The 13,859-nt window shown below is 43.8% G+C and overlaps 1 protein-coding gene across 1 annotated transcript in view; it reads right to left on the bottom strand.

Moving 5' to 3' along the window:
* Window positions 1-656: 656 nt before the first annotated feature.
* EPHA1 (EPH receptor A1) overlaps window positions 657-13,859 on the bottom strand; it is a 90,580-nt gene continuing 77,377 nt past the window's right edge. The window contains exons 10-19 of the mRNA XM_066612645.1: window positions 13,628-13,724; window positions 13,460-13,515; window positions 11,473-11,595; window positions 11,191-11,380; window positions 7,138-7,195; window positions 5,803-6,012; window positions 4,307-4,456; window positions 3,724-3,917; window positions 3,056-3,211; window positions 657-735 (exon numbers count right to left, since the gene is read on the bottom strand). Of these exons, the coding sequence (XP_066468742.1) occupies window positions 657-735; window positions 3,056-3,211; window positions 3,724-3,917; window positions 4,307-4,456; window positions 5,803-6,012; window positions 7,138-7,195; window positions 11,191-11,380; window positions 11,473-11,595; window positions 13,460-13,515; window positions 13,628-13,724 (1,313 nt within the window). The remainder of the gene's footprint in view (window positions 736-3,055; window positions 3,212-3,723; window positions 3,918-4,306; window positions 4,457-5,802; window positions 6,013-7,137; window positions 7,196-11,190; window positions 11,381-11,472; window positions 11,596-13,459; window positions 13,516-13,627; window positions 13,725-13,859) is intronic.

The raw sequence follows: 13,859 nt of genomic DNA, 5'->3' as shown, positions 1-13,859 counted from the left end.
GTGAGCTCTGCTGTAAACAAGCCATTTTTGCTCTTACGGCTAGCTGTCAGGAGAGAAAATATACATACAAGGAATGAGTAGTAAGCAGCGTTGATTTGACCCAACCCTCTGTTTTTTCCCCAGGAATCACACTAATGACAAGGGGAGGGCCCATCTTGTGCTTCTCCACATTGACTTTCCATTTGAGGGGGGACACCTTCTGCCTAGATACAGGTGTACTGGCAGCACAGCTTCAACCTTCTGACAATGCTATAAACACATATTGCTTCCTTAACATATATGAAATGAGATGGGCAGAGGGGGCTGCTGGAAGAGTAGAAATACAGGAACAAAAAGGGAAGGAGAAAGGGAAACAAAATGAAAGCGCTTTTAAGTGTTTGCCACTTTGTGGCAAAATACAGGCAAGGAGCCTCTCAGGAGTGTTCAGTGAATCCTGCTCTGGGCGGCTCAAGTCCCAGCCTGTGCAGTATGAGACACAAGGGCTGGTTGTGTTGTGCAGGAGGCAGCCTTTGCCACTGGTTGCACAACCAGATGGACAACTGCCGTGTCAGTGCAAGGTCGGTCCAGCCTTTTCCTTCTTCATGCGCTCGGGCACAGCTTCAGGTACTCCTCAGTGAGGCTGGGCACAGTGACCACTTGGCAAGATGAAGGGCCCCTCATTCCTTAAAGCCTTGGATGCTGCACAGGATACGCTTCTGGTGCCCAGGGAGAGTCACACCCATTTGCTTCAAGTCCCTGAAAGAAAGAAAGGGGGGGATACAGGTGAGGTTTCTTATTTGCCAGAGAATGGGAAGAAGAAGAATGGAGGAGTGTCTAAAGCTGTGGAGTGCAAGAAATTTTGTCTTTTTCTCTCATGATCTAACCTCCCAGAATTTTGAAACTGATCAGAGAATGTTCGTTCATGCAAGTGAAACTGAGGTTGAAGAATGAATTTAGCTCAGAAATGTCACTTCCAGTTGGCTCTCTCTCTCAAGAATAAGCTGGTAGGTATAGACCAGCCATTTTCAACCACTGTGCCACGGCACACTGGTGTGCTGCGAATGGTCTGCAGGTGTGCTGTGGGAGATTGGGAGAGGGTCATTTATTAGTAGGGCCATTGGGGGATGTGCGCCCCCACCAACAGCATGGTGGTGCCTTGTCAATTGTCAGAAGACTGCTGGTGTGCCTTGACGATTGTAGTACCTTGTCAGTGTGCCACAAGATGAAAAAAGGTTGAAAATCACTGGTATAGACAGTTTTTCAGAGAGTTGAAGGTGTTATGACAAATCTAAAAAAGCTAATTATATGGAGGGGAGGGGGAAGAAAAAGTAAAGGGGCTGAATTCATAAAAATAAACTATGGAACCAGTAAGTAAGGATAATGAAATCCATGGTTTTCACCTCTTAAAGCCCCCTGGAGGCGACTGGAGCTGGGCTTTGGTCACCTCTGGAGGGCTTTCTAAAGCTCGCAGAGGCCATGCGCGTCTGCCTGTGGCCTTTGCAGGCTTCAGAAGGGCCTTTTCGGCTGAAGCTTCCTGGGCCTCAGAATGCCTTATAAGGTATAAAAACATCACTTCCAGTTTCTCTGGAGAAACTGGAAGTAGTGCTTTTTGGGCCGAAAAGGACATTTCTAAAGGTTGCAGAAGCCACAGGTGGCCTCTGGACTTCAGAGAGCTCTCCAGAGGTGACCAGAACACAGCTCCGGTCACCTCCAGAGGGCTCAAGTGGGGCCAGGTCTTGCTCAGTGTGGGTCTGGGGAACCTACGTTGAGCCAAATCTGCAGATACATAAGCTGCAGAGGCCCCACATGTATATAAACTTTCCTTAGGATTGTGAGAAACTCCGATCAATGTTTTAACTTTGTTTTCTTATTATCTGGCTACATGTTTTCATGTGTGTCTAGTACATTTTGGTAGCACTGACAGATGTATACTGTTCCATAACACAACATTTTTTGCTGGTTCACTAAGAGTGTTTTAAAACGATTGTGTATCTTTTTATTTTAAATGAACTTGGCTGCAATCCTATACCAGCTCACAGTTAAGTTTCATTAAAAAGAGTGGAACATGCATCTGAGTAAATATGCATGGAGTGTACTATAAGTGAACTTTTTGTGTGTATGTGGTGGGGGAAGAACCTGATTTTCGGAGGTTCTCTGTATCCTTTCCAGCTTTGTTTGGTGTTATGACTGCTATCACTGGCCAGGTTACATGCACTAGTATTGTGTCCTGCTATCATTTGTCTTTAGAAATTGTAGAAGCACAACTGTAAGTCAGACTCTGATTGAGAGGTAATGGCATGCAGGTCGAACCAGACCACTTTCAACTCTCCAAAAGGGGGAAAAAAAAAACCCAGCCATCACCTTGGTGGCCTTTAACCTCAAGTGGTAAATAAGATTTGGGTGGAGATGATTCAAATATCCATTCTTTGCTCTCCCACAAAACAGCATTGCTGTGCCTCTGCTGCGGCCAAGTTGGTTCCTTGCTTATTTTTCAGCCATAGCAGCAGGTGTTAACAAGGATGTGCAGTTGATATAGCGCATGCCAGCTGGGTCTTGCATCCCTGGTGAATCAGGTGCTCTGCACTGGCTATCACCTGCATTTACTTGCAGCCCGAGTGTCTCTCTCTCTCTCTCTTCTCGCCCGCACCCCCATAATGAATACAGGGCAGCTAGGATTTGAACCTTTCTATTGCCTTGCTTCAACAGCAGCTTTACACCTAGGAAGTTGTGTTAGGAAAAGTGTCACCTGTTCAATAGCTGGGTGGTAGCTTCCTGCTCTAGGCACAAAAATGGGGCTAGTAAGAAGCTGGCAACTCTTGAGTCGCTCCGTCCACAGCAGGGACCAAAGATTTTAAGGAACAAAATACGAGCTACTGTCTCATTCTGGAGAGGACTGTCAGTTTTCCAGCTAAGTTTTTGAGAAACGGGCATTGTTACAAATCCTTTGTTAATTCAGTGAGTGTAATTAGTAGGCTGATTTCATAGCTACAGGGCAATTGACCTGCTGTTTTACCCATTCATTCCTCTACTTTCTCCAGCCACAGAACATTAACAAGCTAGAGTGTCCCAAGCTTACTCAGTGGTGAGCTCCAGGATTGACTCCATGGTGTCTAGACCAGCAGTGCGAAAGTTCATGATGTAGCGTTTCATGCGGATAGATTCTAGCCACTCTGAAATAGAGCGATACGGGATGCCATCAGAGCCGCTGCAGCTGGGGAGACGAAGCGTTACCCTAGAGAGCACAAGAAGCACACTTCAGATCAAATGTGACTGTTAAAATAGCAATGTACAAGAAGTTCCTCCCTTCTAGAACTAGAAAGAACTGCCTGTTTTTTTTCTTAAAACAAAAAGCTGATAGTGTCCCAATCTCCTGGGGATGCCACAGAAATGCTGCCATTTTTTGTGCTTAATTAAGACCAGACTCTCTCTGGCACTGCTCTTCTCCATTTACATCTAGGAAGAGAGTTTTATTTTACACCTTAGGGAAGGTACTGTAAGTAGGGTTTGGAGTGTGGTGTAATTTGGCACTCTTTCTGTACTTCTGCAGAAATACATTGGGTATAGAATTCATCTTGCAGAGAATAAATTGTACACAGTAAGGAAGTATAAACTGCAAAATAAGAGATTATGCAACCTTGCATAACTTTTACAAACGCTAGCATTCAGCTTTTTCTTGGCTCAGAAACTTTAAAAAAGTAAAGGATTCACACAATTCTGGGGATTAGCACCTCCTTGCATACTCACTTGGGGTCAAAGTCAGCCACGGCTCGAAGCAAATGTGGGCTGGAGATAAAATATTCCAGCTGAGCATGAATCTCTCGGAAACGGGGCCTTCGTGCCCTATCATATGCCCAACACACTTTCATGAGCTCATAAAGGATGGAGGGACAATCCACAGGTGGAGGGAGACGGTATCCATCCTCTATGCTCTTCATCACCTGTTCATACAAAAAATGGGAGATCTCTGAATAAACTGTCTGGACAATTCCCTAGAAGGATTTAACAAACAAGGTGGAATTTCAGACAGAAGTATGGTCATTTTGTCCAGCATATTAAGAATGCTTTAAAATGCAGAAATTCTCCCTCCTAGAAGAGAGACATGCAGGTAAGTGATGATGGGAATGTGAATTGACTGCTATCTTTGGCTACTCATTAAGGGAAGTCAGAGGGACAATAGGGAGGCTGCATCTCAGGAGCATGGGTACTTTGTGCCATGGGAAATCTCAGCCACATGTTCTACAGAAGGGCTGGTTCTACTTTTGCTCCAACTTTGCTTGCTCAAGAGATGGCTTAATTGACTGGTACCACTTCCCTTTTAAGTTCTTACCTCCTGATTGGTCATATCGCCATACGGCTTGTCACCATACGACAACACCTCCCATGTGACAATGCCAAAACTCCAGACATCACTGGCCGAGGTAAAGATTCGATGGGCAATGGCCTCTGGAGCTGTCCACCGGATGGGGATCTTCCCACCCTATTGAAAGAATTTTATAGCTTAACTAGAAGAAACCAGTACTCAAGCTGCGAACTGTAAGAGTTGCCACCCTTTCTGAAATTCTTGATTTTTTTTATTTTTTCAATTAACAGGCAAAATGTCAAAGGCAACTGACTCCTGTTGCAAAGTGAGATCTAAAAAAGATAATTTCCCCCCCCCCCCCACTGCCACTTTCCAAAAATTATAGAATTGGAAGGTACTCATAAGGTCATCTGATCATCTAGCAGAAAATCTTCCTGGAGCATCTCGAGCAAATGCCTGTCAAGCCTCTGCTTGAAGAGCTCCAGTGAGGGACAGTTTTCCTGCAGGAGTTTTGTAGTTCTTTTTGAAACAGGCGAAGACTGAACAGAAACACATGTATTGCTAAACCCCAAAATCCCTATCTTCATCTCACTGTGTTCATTTGGCATTTTGGTCCAGGTTGTTCCATACACGCTCAAAATAGATAAAATGTGACCTGCCATCAAGTCAGTTTAAGGAGGCTGATGGACTAAACAGGACAGCTGCCTTCTCCTCCAGCTTTATGCAGGGTGTTAAAAAATGAGAATGCTTTTAATATTTATTTTTAACAATAATATGCTCAATTTGTGATATGTTTTTCCAGATCACAAGGGAGCTCAAGATAAGATTCTCCAGTCCAGTTTGTCAGGTTCCAGTGCTGTTTATGCTAATATCCAAACAAAGAAACTAATGACTGTGAAGAATGAACCACACAAATGGGCTATATCTAACAGAGCTGCACTGATTAGGTCAGAGGATGGAAGCACAGTGTAATAGAGCAGCAATTCCTTAAAAAAAGAGTCAGAATGTATTAACACATAATTACATAACGGGGGGGGAGTTACAGCTCGGAGTTAGAGCATGTGGTTTGCCTCTCTTCCACCTCTTGTTCAATGGATCTTGGGAAGGAGGGCTAGGAAAGACCCTCCCCTGTCAGCTTGGAAAGCAAGTGCCAGGCAAGTGCCAGCATATCTAGTTTTAAAACTAGATATGCTAGAAGGATAAATGGTCTGACAAAGCATAATGTAGCACATTAAAAATTTTCAGGACCTGGTGTTTGTGTTTATTCTGCTGTCTATGACTCATGAAGAAGTATCTAGTATGAAACATGTCAGTAGACCAGATTCCCTGATAGTGCCTTCAGAGGCAAGAAGACCACCCATTTCCTTACTAGATTAGGTCCTGGAAAGTTATTTAAAATTACTAGCCTTTCTATAATGTTTCTGCAACCTGAAACATTTATAGTTACCCAGACATACATTCATGTCATCAATTTCCCTTTAGCCTCATCTGCTTCCTACCCGATTCAGCTTTTTCCACGTTACCTTTGTTTCATACGTTCCTTCCACGTCATTTTCCAAAATCCGGGAAAGACCAAAATCGGACACTTTGCAGTGAAGGTTATGAGATACCAGAATGTTGCGGGCTGCCAGGTCTCGGTGTACATAGTTGCGATCTGACAGGTAGGTCATCCCGGCGGCAATGCCTTGCAGCATATTCACTAACTGCACTGACCCAAACTTGTCCATGTTCTCCTGTAACACACATAGATATAATGATGAATCTCCTTACTGTGATCAGCTACTGGCTTCACAGCTCAAAAAGGAGCTTAGAATTATTGTGGCATGAGATAGCTGCAAGTGAAGTTGTTTTCAATCACAGCTAAAAGCCTATGGTTCATTTGAACTACTTGATGGCTGAAGCGCATCAGACTGCATCTAAGACAGGCCTATATAATACATGACCCGCCAAGCCAAAATCAGCTTGCCACCAACAGCCTTGGATAGAGAGTGGTCTGCCAGGTACTGGACAGCTGCCTGGTTTCAGTCCCTATGGGCACCAAAACCAGGGGTTTGATGGAGTCCGTGATTGCCAGTGACTATGGATCAAACTTGAACAGGCCTGATACAAGGGCCTCAACTCCTAAGCTTCCTATATTTTGTTTTAAATATTCTGTCCAGATTTTTAACATAAAAGCTTCCAATTTGGCCTAACAACAGAAATGAAAAACTTGAATTAGTACAAAAATATCCATATAAGTGGAAGCAACTGGAATAAAATATTTTTCCCTTAGTGTTCAAAAGTTAACACAGGTGCCAACAAGAGTGTTTTTGGGGACAGTTCCACGACTGGGGAGAGCCACTCTAGAAAGGCCCTGTCTCTGGTCACTACCAACCTCACCTCAGAAAATGGATATTCAACAGGCCTCTGATGGAGAAGGCAGGACTTTAGGTACTCTGGACCCAAGTCACAAAGGGTTTATAGGTCAAGAACTGGTGCTTCAGCAGAGAGGGCAAAGTGGACCAATTTTCTCTCTTGGACCTACTTTTCACTGAAGTAAAATTTTCTGGCCTGTACCACTGGAGAGGCGGTGAGGGCTGATGTGGCTGAATGATCCTCCAGACAGGAAAAAAAATGTGTGTATGAAGAAAACTAGTTATTTGAAGACATGTTTTGGTCTAGCCCTCTTCCAGAGATGCTGTGTGTGGGGGGGGAGGGGTGGGGAGAACTGTTTGTGTGAAAGAGTATTCCCTCATGGAGTTTCCACTGCCATTCTGAAGTAGGTACAGCCCTGAGGCAGATTTACCAGCACCATGAGAGTTAGTTCTTAAAGGCATGCAAGTTCCTATACCAAATAGAAGTGAAGTCAGATCCCTCACCCGTAAAAATGTGTCCAGGGCCCCATTTTCCATATATTCTGTGATTATCATCATTGGGCTTCCTAGAAAGAGAAGAAAAAATTATATATTGCCAGGCTTTCCCCTTGTTGCTTCAGTTTGCCCCCACTTCACCTCCTACCTATGTGGCAGTGACACTGATTCCATACTAATTCAAGTGCGAGAGTTTTCACCTTAGGACCATACTCAAATATTTTTGAAAAGCCTTTGGTTTAAGATCCATTTACAATGCAATTCTATGAGTGTCCATAATAGGCCCATTCAGTAAAATTTACTCAAAACTTTCCCTTGCATGCCCAAAAACATAGGAAATGGAAGTAAACAAAGGGCCCAATCATACCTAACTAGCCAGCAGAGATGTAGCTATACCAATGAGGCACAGGTTGCATTCTGCAGTGGTAGGGGCAGTCACAGAGGCCTCTTCAAGGTAAAGCGACCTTTGTTTCCTTACCTTGGCATTGCAGCTGCATCAGCACTGGAAAGCTGGATAGGATTGGGGCCTAAGTCTCCTACTTAAGTACAGATCTCTGGAACCAAACCTGTGCTTAGGTTGAAACATCTAATTCTTGGCAGCTGGTACAGAAGCACCACTGAAGGACGTACTGTGCCTATGGGAAAGCATCACTGGGACATGAGTAACAGATTAATCCTAACTTGCAGTAGACCAGGTGGGCCAGCATGCCTGTGCTGTATCCAGAGCAAGTTTCGGGCTGCTTGTGGGTCAGCCTGAGGCAAGGGGAAACTTTTCCCCTTACCCCGGGGAGAGTTGCAGCAGTCCCAATGTGTCTGCTTGGATCTGTACCATCTCAGGAGGTTGCGCAAATCCAAGCAGTCTGGGATGTCCCTGGGCCACCCGGGAACAGGGCTAGAATCTGGCATAAGTGCTGAATCCTGGCCCCACTTCTGCTCCCTGCCCACCCCCTGTAATGCCTGCCGCCCACCCTCCCCCCACCCTGAAATGCCTCCCTCCTGCTTCCTCCCCACCCTCCCCCAGACCCCTGCACCAGCTAAGCTCGGCTGATGCAAACTTACTGGGCCCAAGGCTCATATCCATGCACTGGCCTGTCTCCCCTCAGAGTGGCATGAAAGTGCTTTACAGCACTTTTGCAAAACTCTTCATCTGGCGCAAGTGATTGCACCCTAAGGGAGCCAGTACAGTCGCAGTCTTTAAAAGTTAGGCTCTATACATTCACACTATAATCCTGGTCTTTCAGCTCAATATTGGACTGGAGAGGGATTCATCCAAGCAAAAATTCAAAAGGTGAAGTTTCCCCATAACTTGCTAGAGATAATATATAACAAGCAGAAAAACAGCCTTCCACCATTAGAAGCCCTGAATATTCGTTATCGTATCTGAAACCTCCATTCAAACTTCCTGAAATTTGGCACACAGTGACAAGGTCAGAGTCTCCAGCACAGTCTCCTCCAAAGTGCTCTTGTGGGGGACAGTGTTCAGATGTATAATCTTGAACTCATTACAATACAACAGCCTTGCAAGGTAGGTCACCAGTGCAAAAGACATTGATATGCCAAGCTCTGCCCCAGACATGCACAGAACTCTCCCATGTTACTATGAATGTACCCCTTGGTGTTGAAATAGGACTCTGGGAGTTTTTGCATACACACTGTCCATAAAGCTTACAACAGCCATGCAGGAGGAAGTTTTGCTTGTTGCCAGATTCTTTTTACGACAGAACTACTGAGCCTTCTAACAACAATTCAAATTGCAATTCCATGTGTGTTTATACAAAAGCAACTCCTACTGAGTTCAGCAGGCCTGCACTATGTGTGCTGCAATCCTATGTACACTTACCTGGGAATAAGTTCAATTGCCAAGGCTATGCTGGGACTTACCTCTGAGTAAACATACAACTAACCTCTCCTGTTTTGTTCTACAGTTCATTGTTGCTTTCTTGCTGTACAATATGAAAAAAACCTGGCTGCCTCTCAGTGGGGGTGGAGGGGAGAAACAATGACCTACTTTCCCAGCCCACACTCTTTCCCCAAGGGTTATCAAGGATGAGATCATTTTGAAACCACTATCCCCTTTGATTTGAAATAGGAAGGTAAATTCCAGAAAGTAAAAGTCAGCATGCCCTCACCTTCTCTGGGGCTTTACTTTTAAAAAGCAGGCTATCTTCCATTTTTCTACAGAGTTACCTGCCATTGTATGTGTGTTTACTCAGAGGTAAGCACTAATGGATTTAAAAGGGCTTATACTTAAGTTAGTGTGCTACAATCACACTTTTCTGTGAACAAGCACTATTAAACCCACTCTAGGACTTACTTCTGAGTAAACATGCCCAGATTGCTTCACGCAATGGAACAGGATGCAAATTTCTTGCCCTTAGTGCTCTTCCCATCATCTGCAACCTCTACTGCCAAGCCTAGAAGCCCTTCTATTTCCAATGAAGCAACCAGGAAACAAATGTGGCTGGGAAAACACTGAAAGGGCAGTCACTTGGCTACAGATCTACACCAAACTTTGGGAGGTGAGGGAGTGTGACTTCTGTGTTGAACCAGATTTCAGGAAGCCTGAAAAAGCAGTTGGTTTTGTGAACAGAAGCATGATCAGGCCTGAAAGGGCCATGTCTCACAAATTTCTCAGTGACTACATTTGGCAAGGTGGTGGTTTGTGACCTCTAGTTAAGTCATTTCTGCCCAACATTGCATATACGCAACAGGGACCAAATGCGTACACCTGTGGGCCAGGCAAAAATGGGTTGAGTCATCTCAAATTTCAGAGATGAATGGTGTTGGTTTTATGAACAGAACAATTTTAAATGCAGGCTGCTCTCAGCTCAGAAGTCAACAGCCACATTTGTTGAAGGCAAAGAAAGGCTGTAAACGTCATCAGCGCCTCTCTGCAGACACATGCCGCAATAAATGCCAGCGCAATCAGCCTTTAAAACGATGAGATTAAAAGCCTAATTACATAAAGTACTTGATTTTCTTTAAAAGGATATAATCCAAAATAATCTCAAACACAAATCCAAAGATAATGGAGTCAAGATGATGAAAAACAAAACCAAAATTTTCAGGCTCCTTAGGATTCAGGTATGTTTTTAAATGACTCGTTTCTCAATTGGACTGCAACAAACTAAGACAGGTGGTGGTGACTAATTATGCTGCACCAAATTTAAGGAAGACTTTTCACATTTCACATTTTATGTGCTCACATTTTATGACCACTACAATATCCATGGATTATAAAGGCAGAACACTATCCACATTCCCTTATTAATACAGAACTCCCATAAGAACAGCCCCACTGGATCAGGCCATAGTCCAGCTTCCTGTATCTCACAGCGGCCCACCAAATGCCCCAGGGAGCACACCAGATAACAAGAGACCTGCATCCTGGTGTCTCCCTTGCATCTGGCATTCTGTCATAGCCTATTTCTAAAATAGAATTCCTGCACCTGTCAGTTTATTGGTCCATCTAGCCTGGCAATCAAGGCTGCTTGGCAACAATACTAAGGCGACCAGCAGGGGTCACTCTCAGTCCTAATATCAGATAGCCTTTTCGCTAGAAATGCCTTGGCTTGAACCTGAAACCTCTGACATACATAACACGCGCTCCACCACTGAGTTATGGCCATCTTCAAAGTTGTCTCACACTGACTGGCGATTCACTACTGCAAACAGAGATGGCCTAAGACATTATAATGCCTGAGGCAGAAAATCTAAATAGTTTTTTGCTTGAAAGGTGGGTTATAAATTCATAAAATAAATGAATGGTGCCCCCCATAGAGGCAAAGCTATGATAATAAATAGTTGTTAATTTGCTTCCTTTGTATTGTTATCTCAGTGTCTGCTACCTGAGGCAATCTATCTCACCCTGCCTAATGGCAGAACCAGCACAGGTTACATAGGTAGCCCACTGCTGCCCTTCACGTGAAGAACACTGTTTCTCCCCTCTGTCACAGCTTGAGGGTGGTCCTGCTGGCTTCTCTTCTCCCTGCAGGTTTTCACCAGAACTTTTCTCCCCTTCTGTCACCAAATATGATCATCTGACCAATCCCCACTGAACACTTACGTTTTGTGACGACTCCTTCTAAACGGACAATGTTGTGGTGGTTGAACTGGCCCATGATGGTTGCTTCACGTAGGAAGTTCCACCACGTTGAGTCGGAGTAACTTGACTTCAAGGTCTTGATAGCCACAACAATGCGCTCTTTTCCCGGCAAGCGCAGAGTCCCACGATAAACCTCCCCGAACTCTCCTGAGGGGCAGCCAAAGAACAGACAATGGATATAGAGAAATGGAGAAATAGGGTCTCCCAAGACAGAGACAGCAAGATGAAATGATTCTCACCTTCACCGATAACATTCTCAATGTGGACAAGAGATGGGTCCAGCTCCTTGGTGAACTCTAAAACCCCTCTGCATGGATCCTCATAGGGTTGGAGATCTACATAAGGTTTCAACCAGATCTCATCTGTAATCAGAGCCAGCAAATATAATTTCTCCACAAAGATTATGACGAGCAAGAAAGGTTCATAACTACTGGCTCAAAAACAGAAATGCTCCCCCTATATCCCATTCTTTAACATCTTGACCCATGAGTAAGTCTCACAGGACATGATCAGAGGAACTTGGTAGAATATAACTGTACTGGATCTCAAAACAGACAACTATGGGAGAAACTGAACCATGGATGAAAGCAAGGATCTTTGCAGTAGAAATTTATTCAAGATTGTAGCCACAGGGAGAGAGATGTCCCAAGCCTTTCCCTGAATTTTCTGTTTTTATTTATATAAGGATATAAAGGAACATATGTAAGCAGTGCCTTACTGAGCTGCTCAGAAAGAAGTAGTGTGGTTTTTGGCTTCCATTGTAATGGCTGGGAGTAATTGGGTGACTGACTAGTATGTGGGACTTCATGTTTTTAAACTGTATTAAATTGTATTTTATTGAAACAATTTAATAAATAAAACTTTTCAGTATTATTTGATTTAAAAGATGTATATACCGCTTTTCCCAGAGCTCAAAGCAGTGTACAATATAACAGTAAAATTTTAAAAAAGGGTTTTGTACTTGAATTTAGGCTTTTGCATCTTCACACGGAACTAGAATGCTCTCCCTTACCTTACTGAGTGTGCCCTCAAAGCCACCTCTCCACCCCTAAAGTGTCTGGCAATGGTCTGGGATGTAATAAATAAATAAAATCATCTATGTGGACTGTCCCCTTTCCTGCCCGTGTTGTTTTGCAGAAGTGTATGCACTGATTACTGATTTTTTTTGCCTAGGAAGATTAAAACCTTGATCAACTATTTGATTCCTGAAAGTTTCCCTGTGCAGGAAAGGTCCAAACTATGTAACATGCAAGCTTCTTTATGTGGCAGCCCATTTACTATTATTACTAATAAGAATATATGAAGTTAATTAAAACAACATTCATAACAACATTAATAAAGTAAATACCCCTGCTAACTGGGTAAGAGGCACTTTTTCAAGTGGGTGCTCCTCTTTTAGCAGGGGGAGAGTAACTAGCCCACCTCACCCCAGCAGTGTCTTTTCTAGTGGCTGTCTGCTGGTGTTCTTTTGTATCCTTTTAGATTGTGAGCCCTTTTGGGACAGGGAGTCATTAGTTTGTTTGATTTTCTCTGTAAACTGCTTTGTGAACTTTCCATTGAAAAGCAGTATAATAATAATAATAATAATAATAATAATAATAATAATAATAATAATAATAATAATAATAATAATAATAAATTACATAGCCAAAAAAAAGAAAAAGAAAAAATGGCTAGATGGGCTCACTTTTGGCAGGGGGGGAGAGACACAAAGGAGACACCAGCAAGCAGCTCCTGGAAAAGATGCTATGTAGGAATGAAGAAGTATAGCTGCTCTCCCGCTTCTTAATATAAAGGAACCAAGTGCCTCTTTACCCAGATAGCAGGGAAATAGCAAGAGCCACTTCCGGCAGGGCCAAGCAGGAAGAGAGAAAGCCCAGAGGAATACTTTTTTTGTCTGCTCATTTCCCCATGCTAAATCATACTCCGACACAATTTTCTATCTGTGGGCTTTCAAATGCACATTTGCCCTTGCAAACACATGCAGAGAATCTTGCAGGGTAGGGCAAACACCCTGGGGGGGACACATTTAGAGAGAAAAAAGACAATGGGAAAGGTTAACCATCTCTCCCATGACATTTCTCAACTTCCAGTCACCCCTATTAGGTGTGGCTTTGATGTGGCTTTGGTGTCCTCAACTAGCCATCTCTAGACTATGTTGCTTGAATCTCAAAATGCCTAATCCTGTCATCCATCCCTCAGTCTTTCTTGGTCCAGGGGTCTCACCTCGGTCGTAGCCAGAGTGGTCGTGACATGGTCGTGCTCGATGATGATGAGCTCGTCTGAAAGGGACAACAATAAACATCAGAACAGAATGGGTGATCACCCAAAGAAGTGCGCAAAGCAGGATCCTGCCACCACACTACCCTCCCCCTCAGGGTCTGGCATCTCTACCTTCGCCGAAAAATGATGAGTCCTACAACCAGACCAATAAACAGCAAGATTCCAAAGATGATGGAGACAATGACTCCCCCAGATGGCATACCGGTGTCTGCAAAGTAAAGAATGAGATATACACATCATTATGACAACAGGGCTGTACCTCTTCAGATAGATTATAATTGCATTTCTCTAGGGCAGTATTTCTCAAACTGTGTGTTGCAACCCACTAGGTGGGTCACAAGCC

Source organism: Tiliqua scincoides, chromosome 2, assembly GCF_035046505.1.
Source record: "Tiliqua scincoides isolate rTilSci1 chromosome 2, rTilSci1.hap2, whole genome shotgun sequence".
Lineage (NCBI taxonomy): Eukaryota > Metazoa > Chordata > Lepidosauria > Squamata > Scincidae > Tiliqua > Tiliqua scincoides.
The sequence above is the reverse complement of the archived record's forward strand: the minus strand, read 5'-3'. Positions and strand labels throughout refer to the sequence as shown.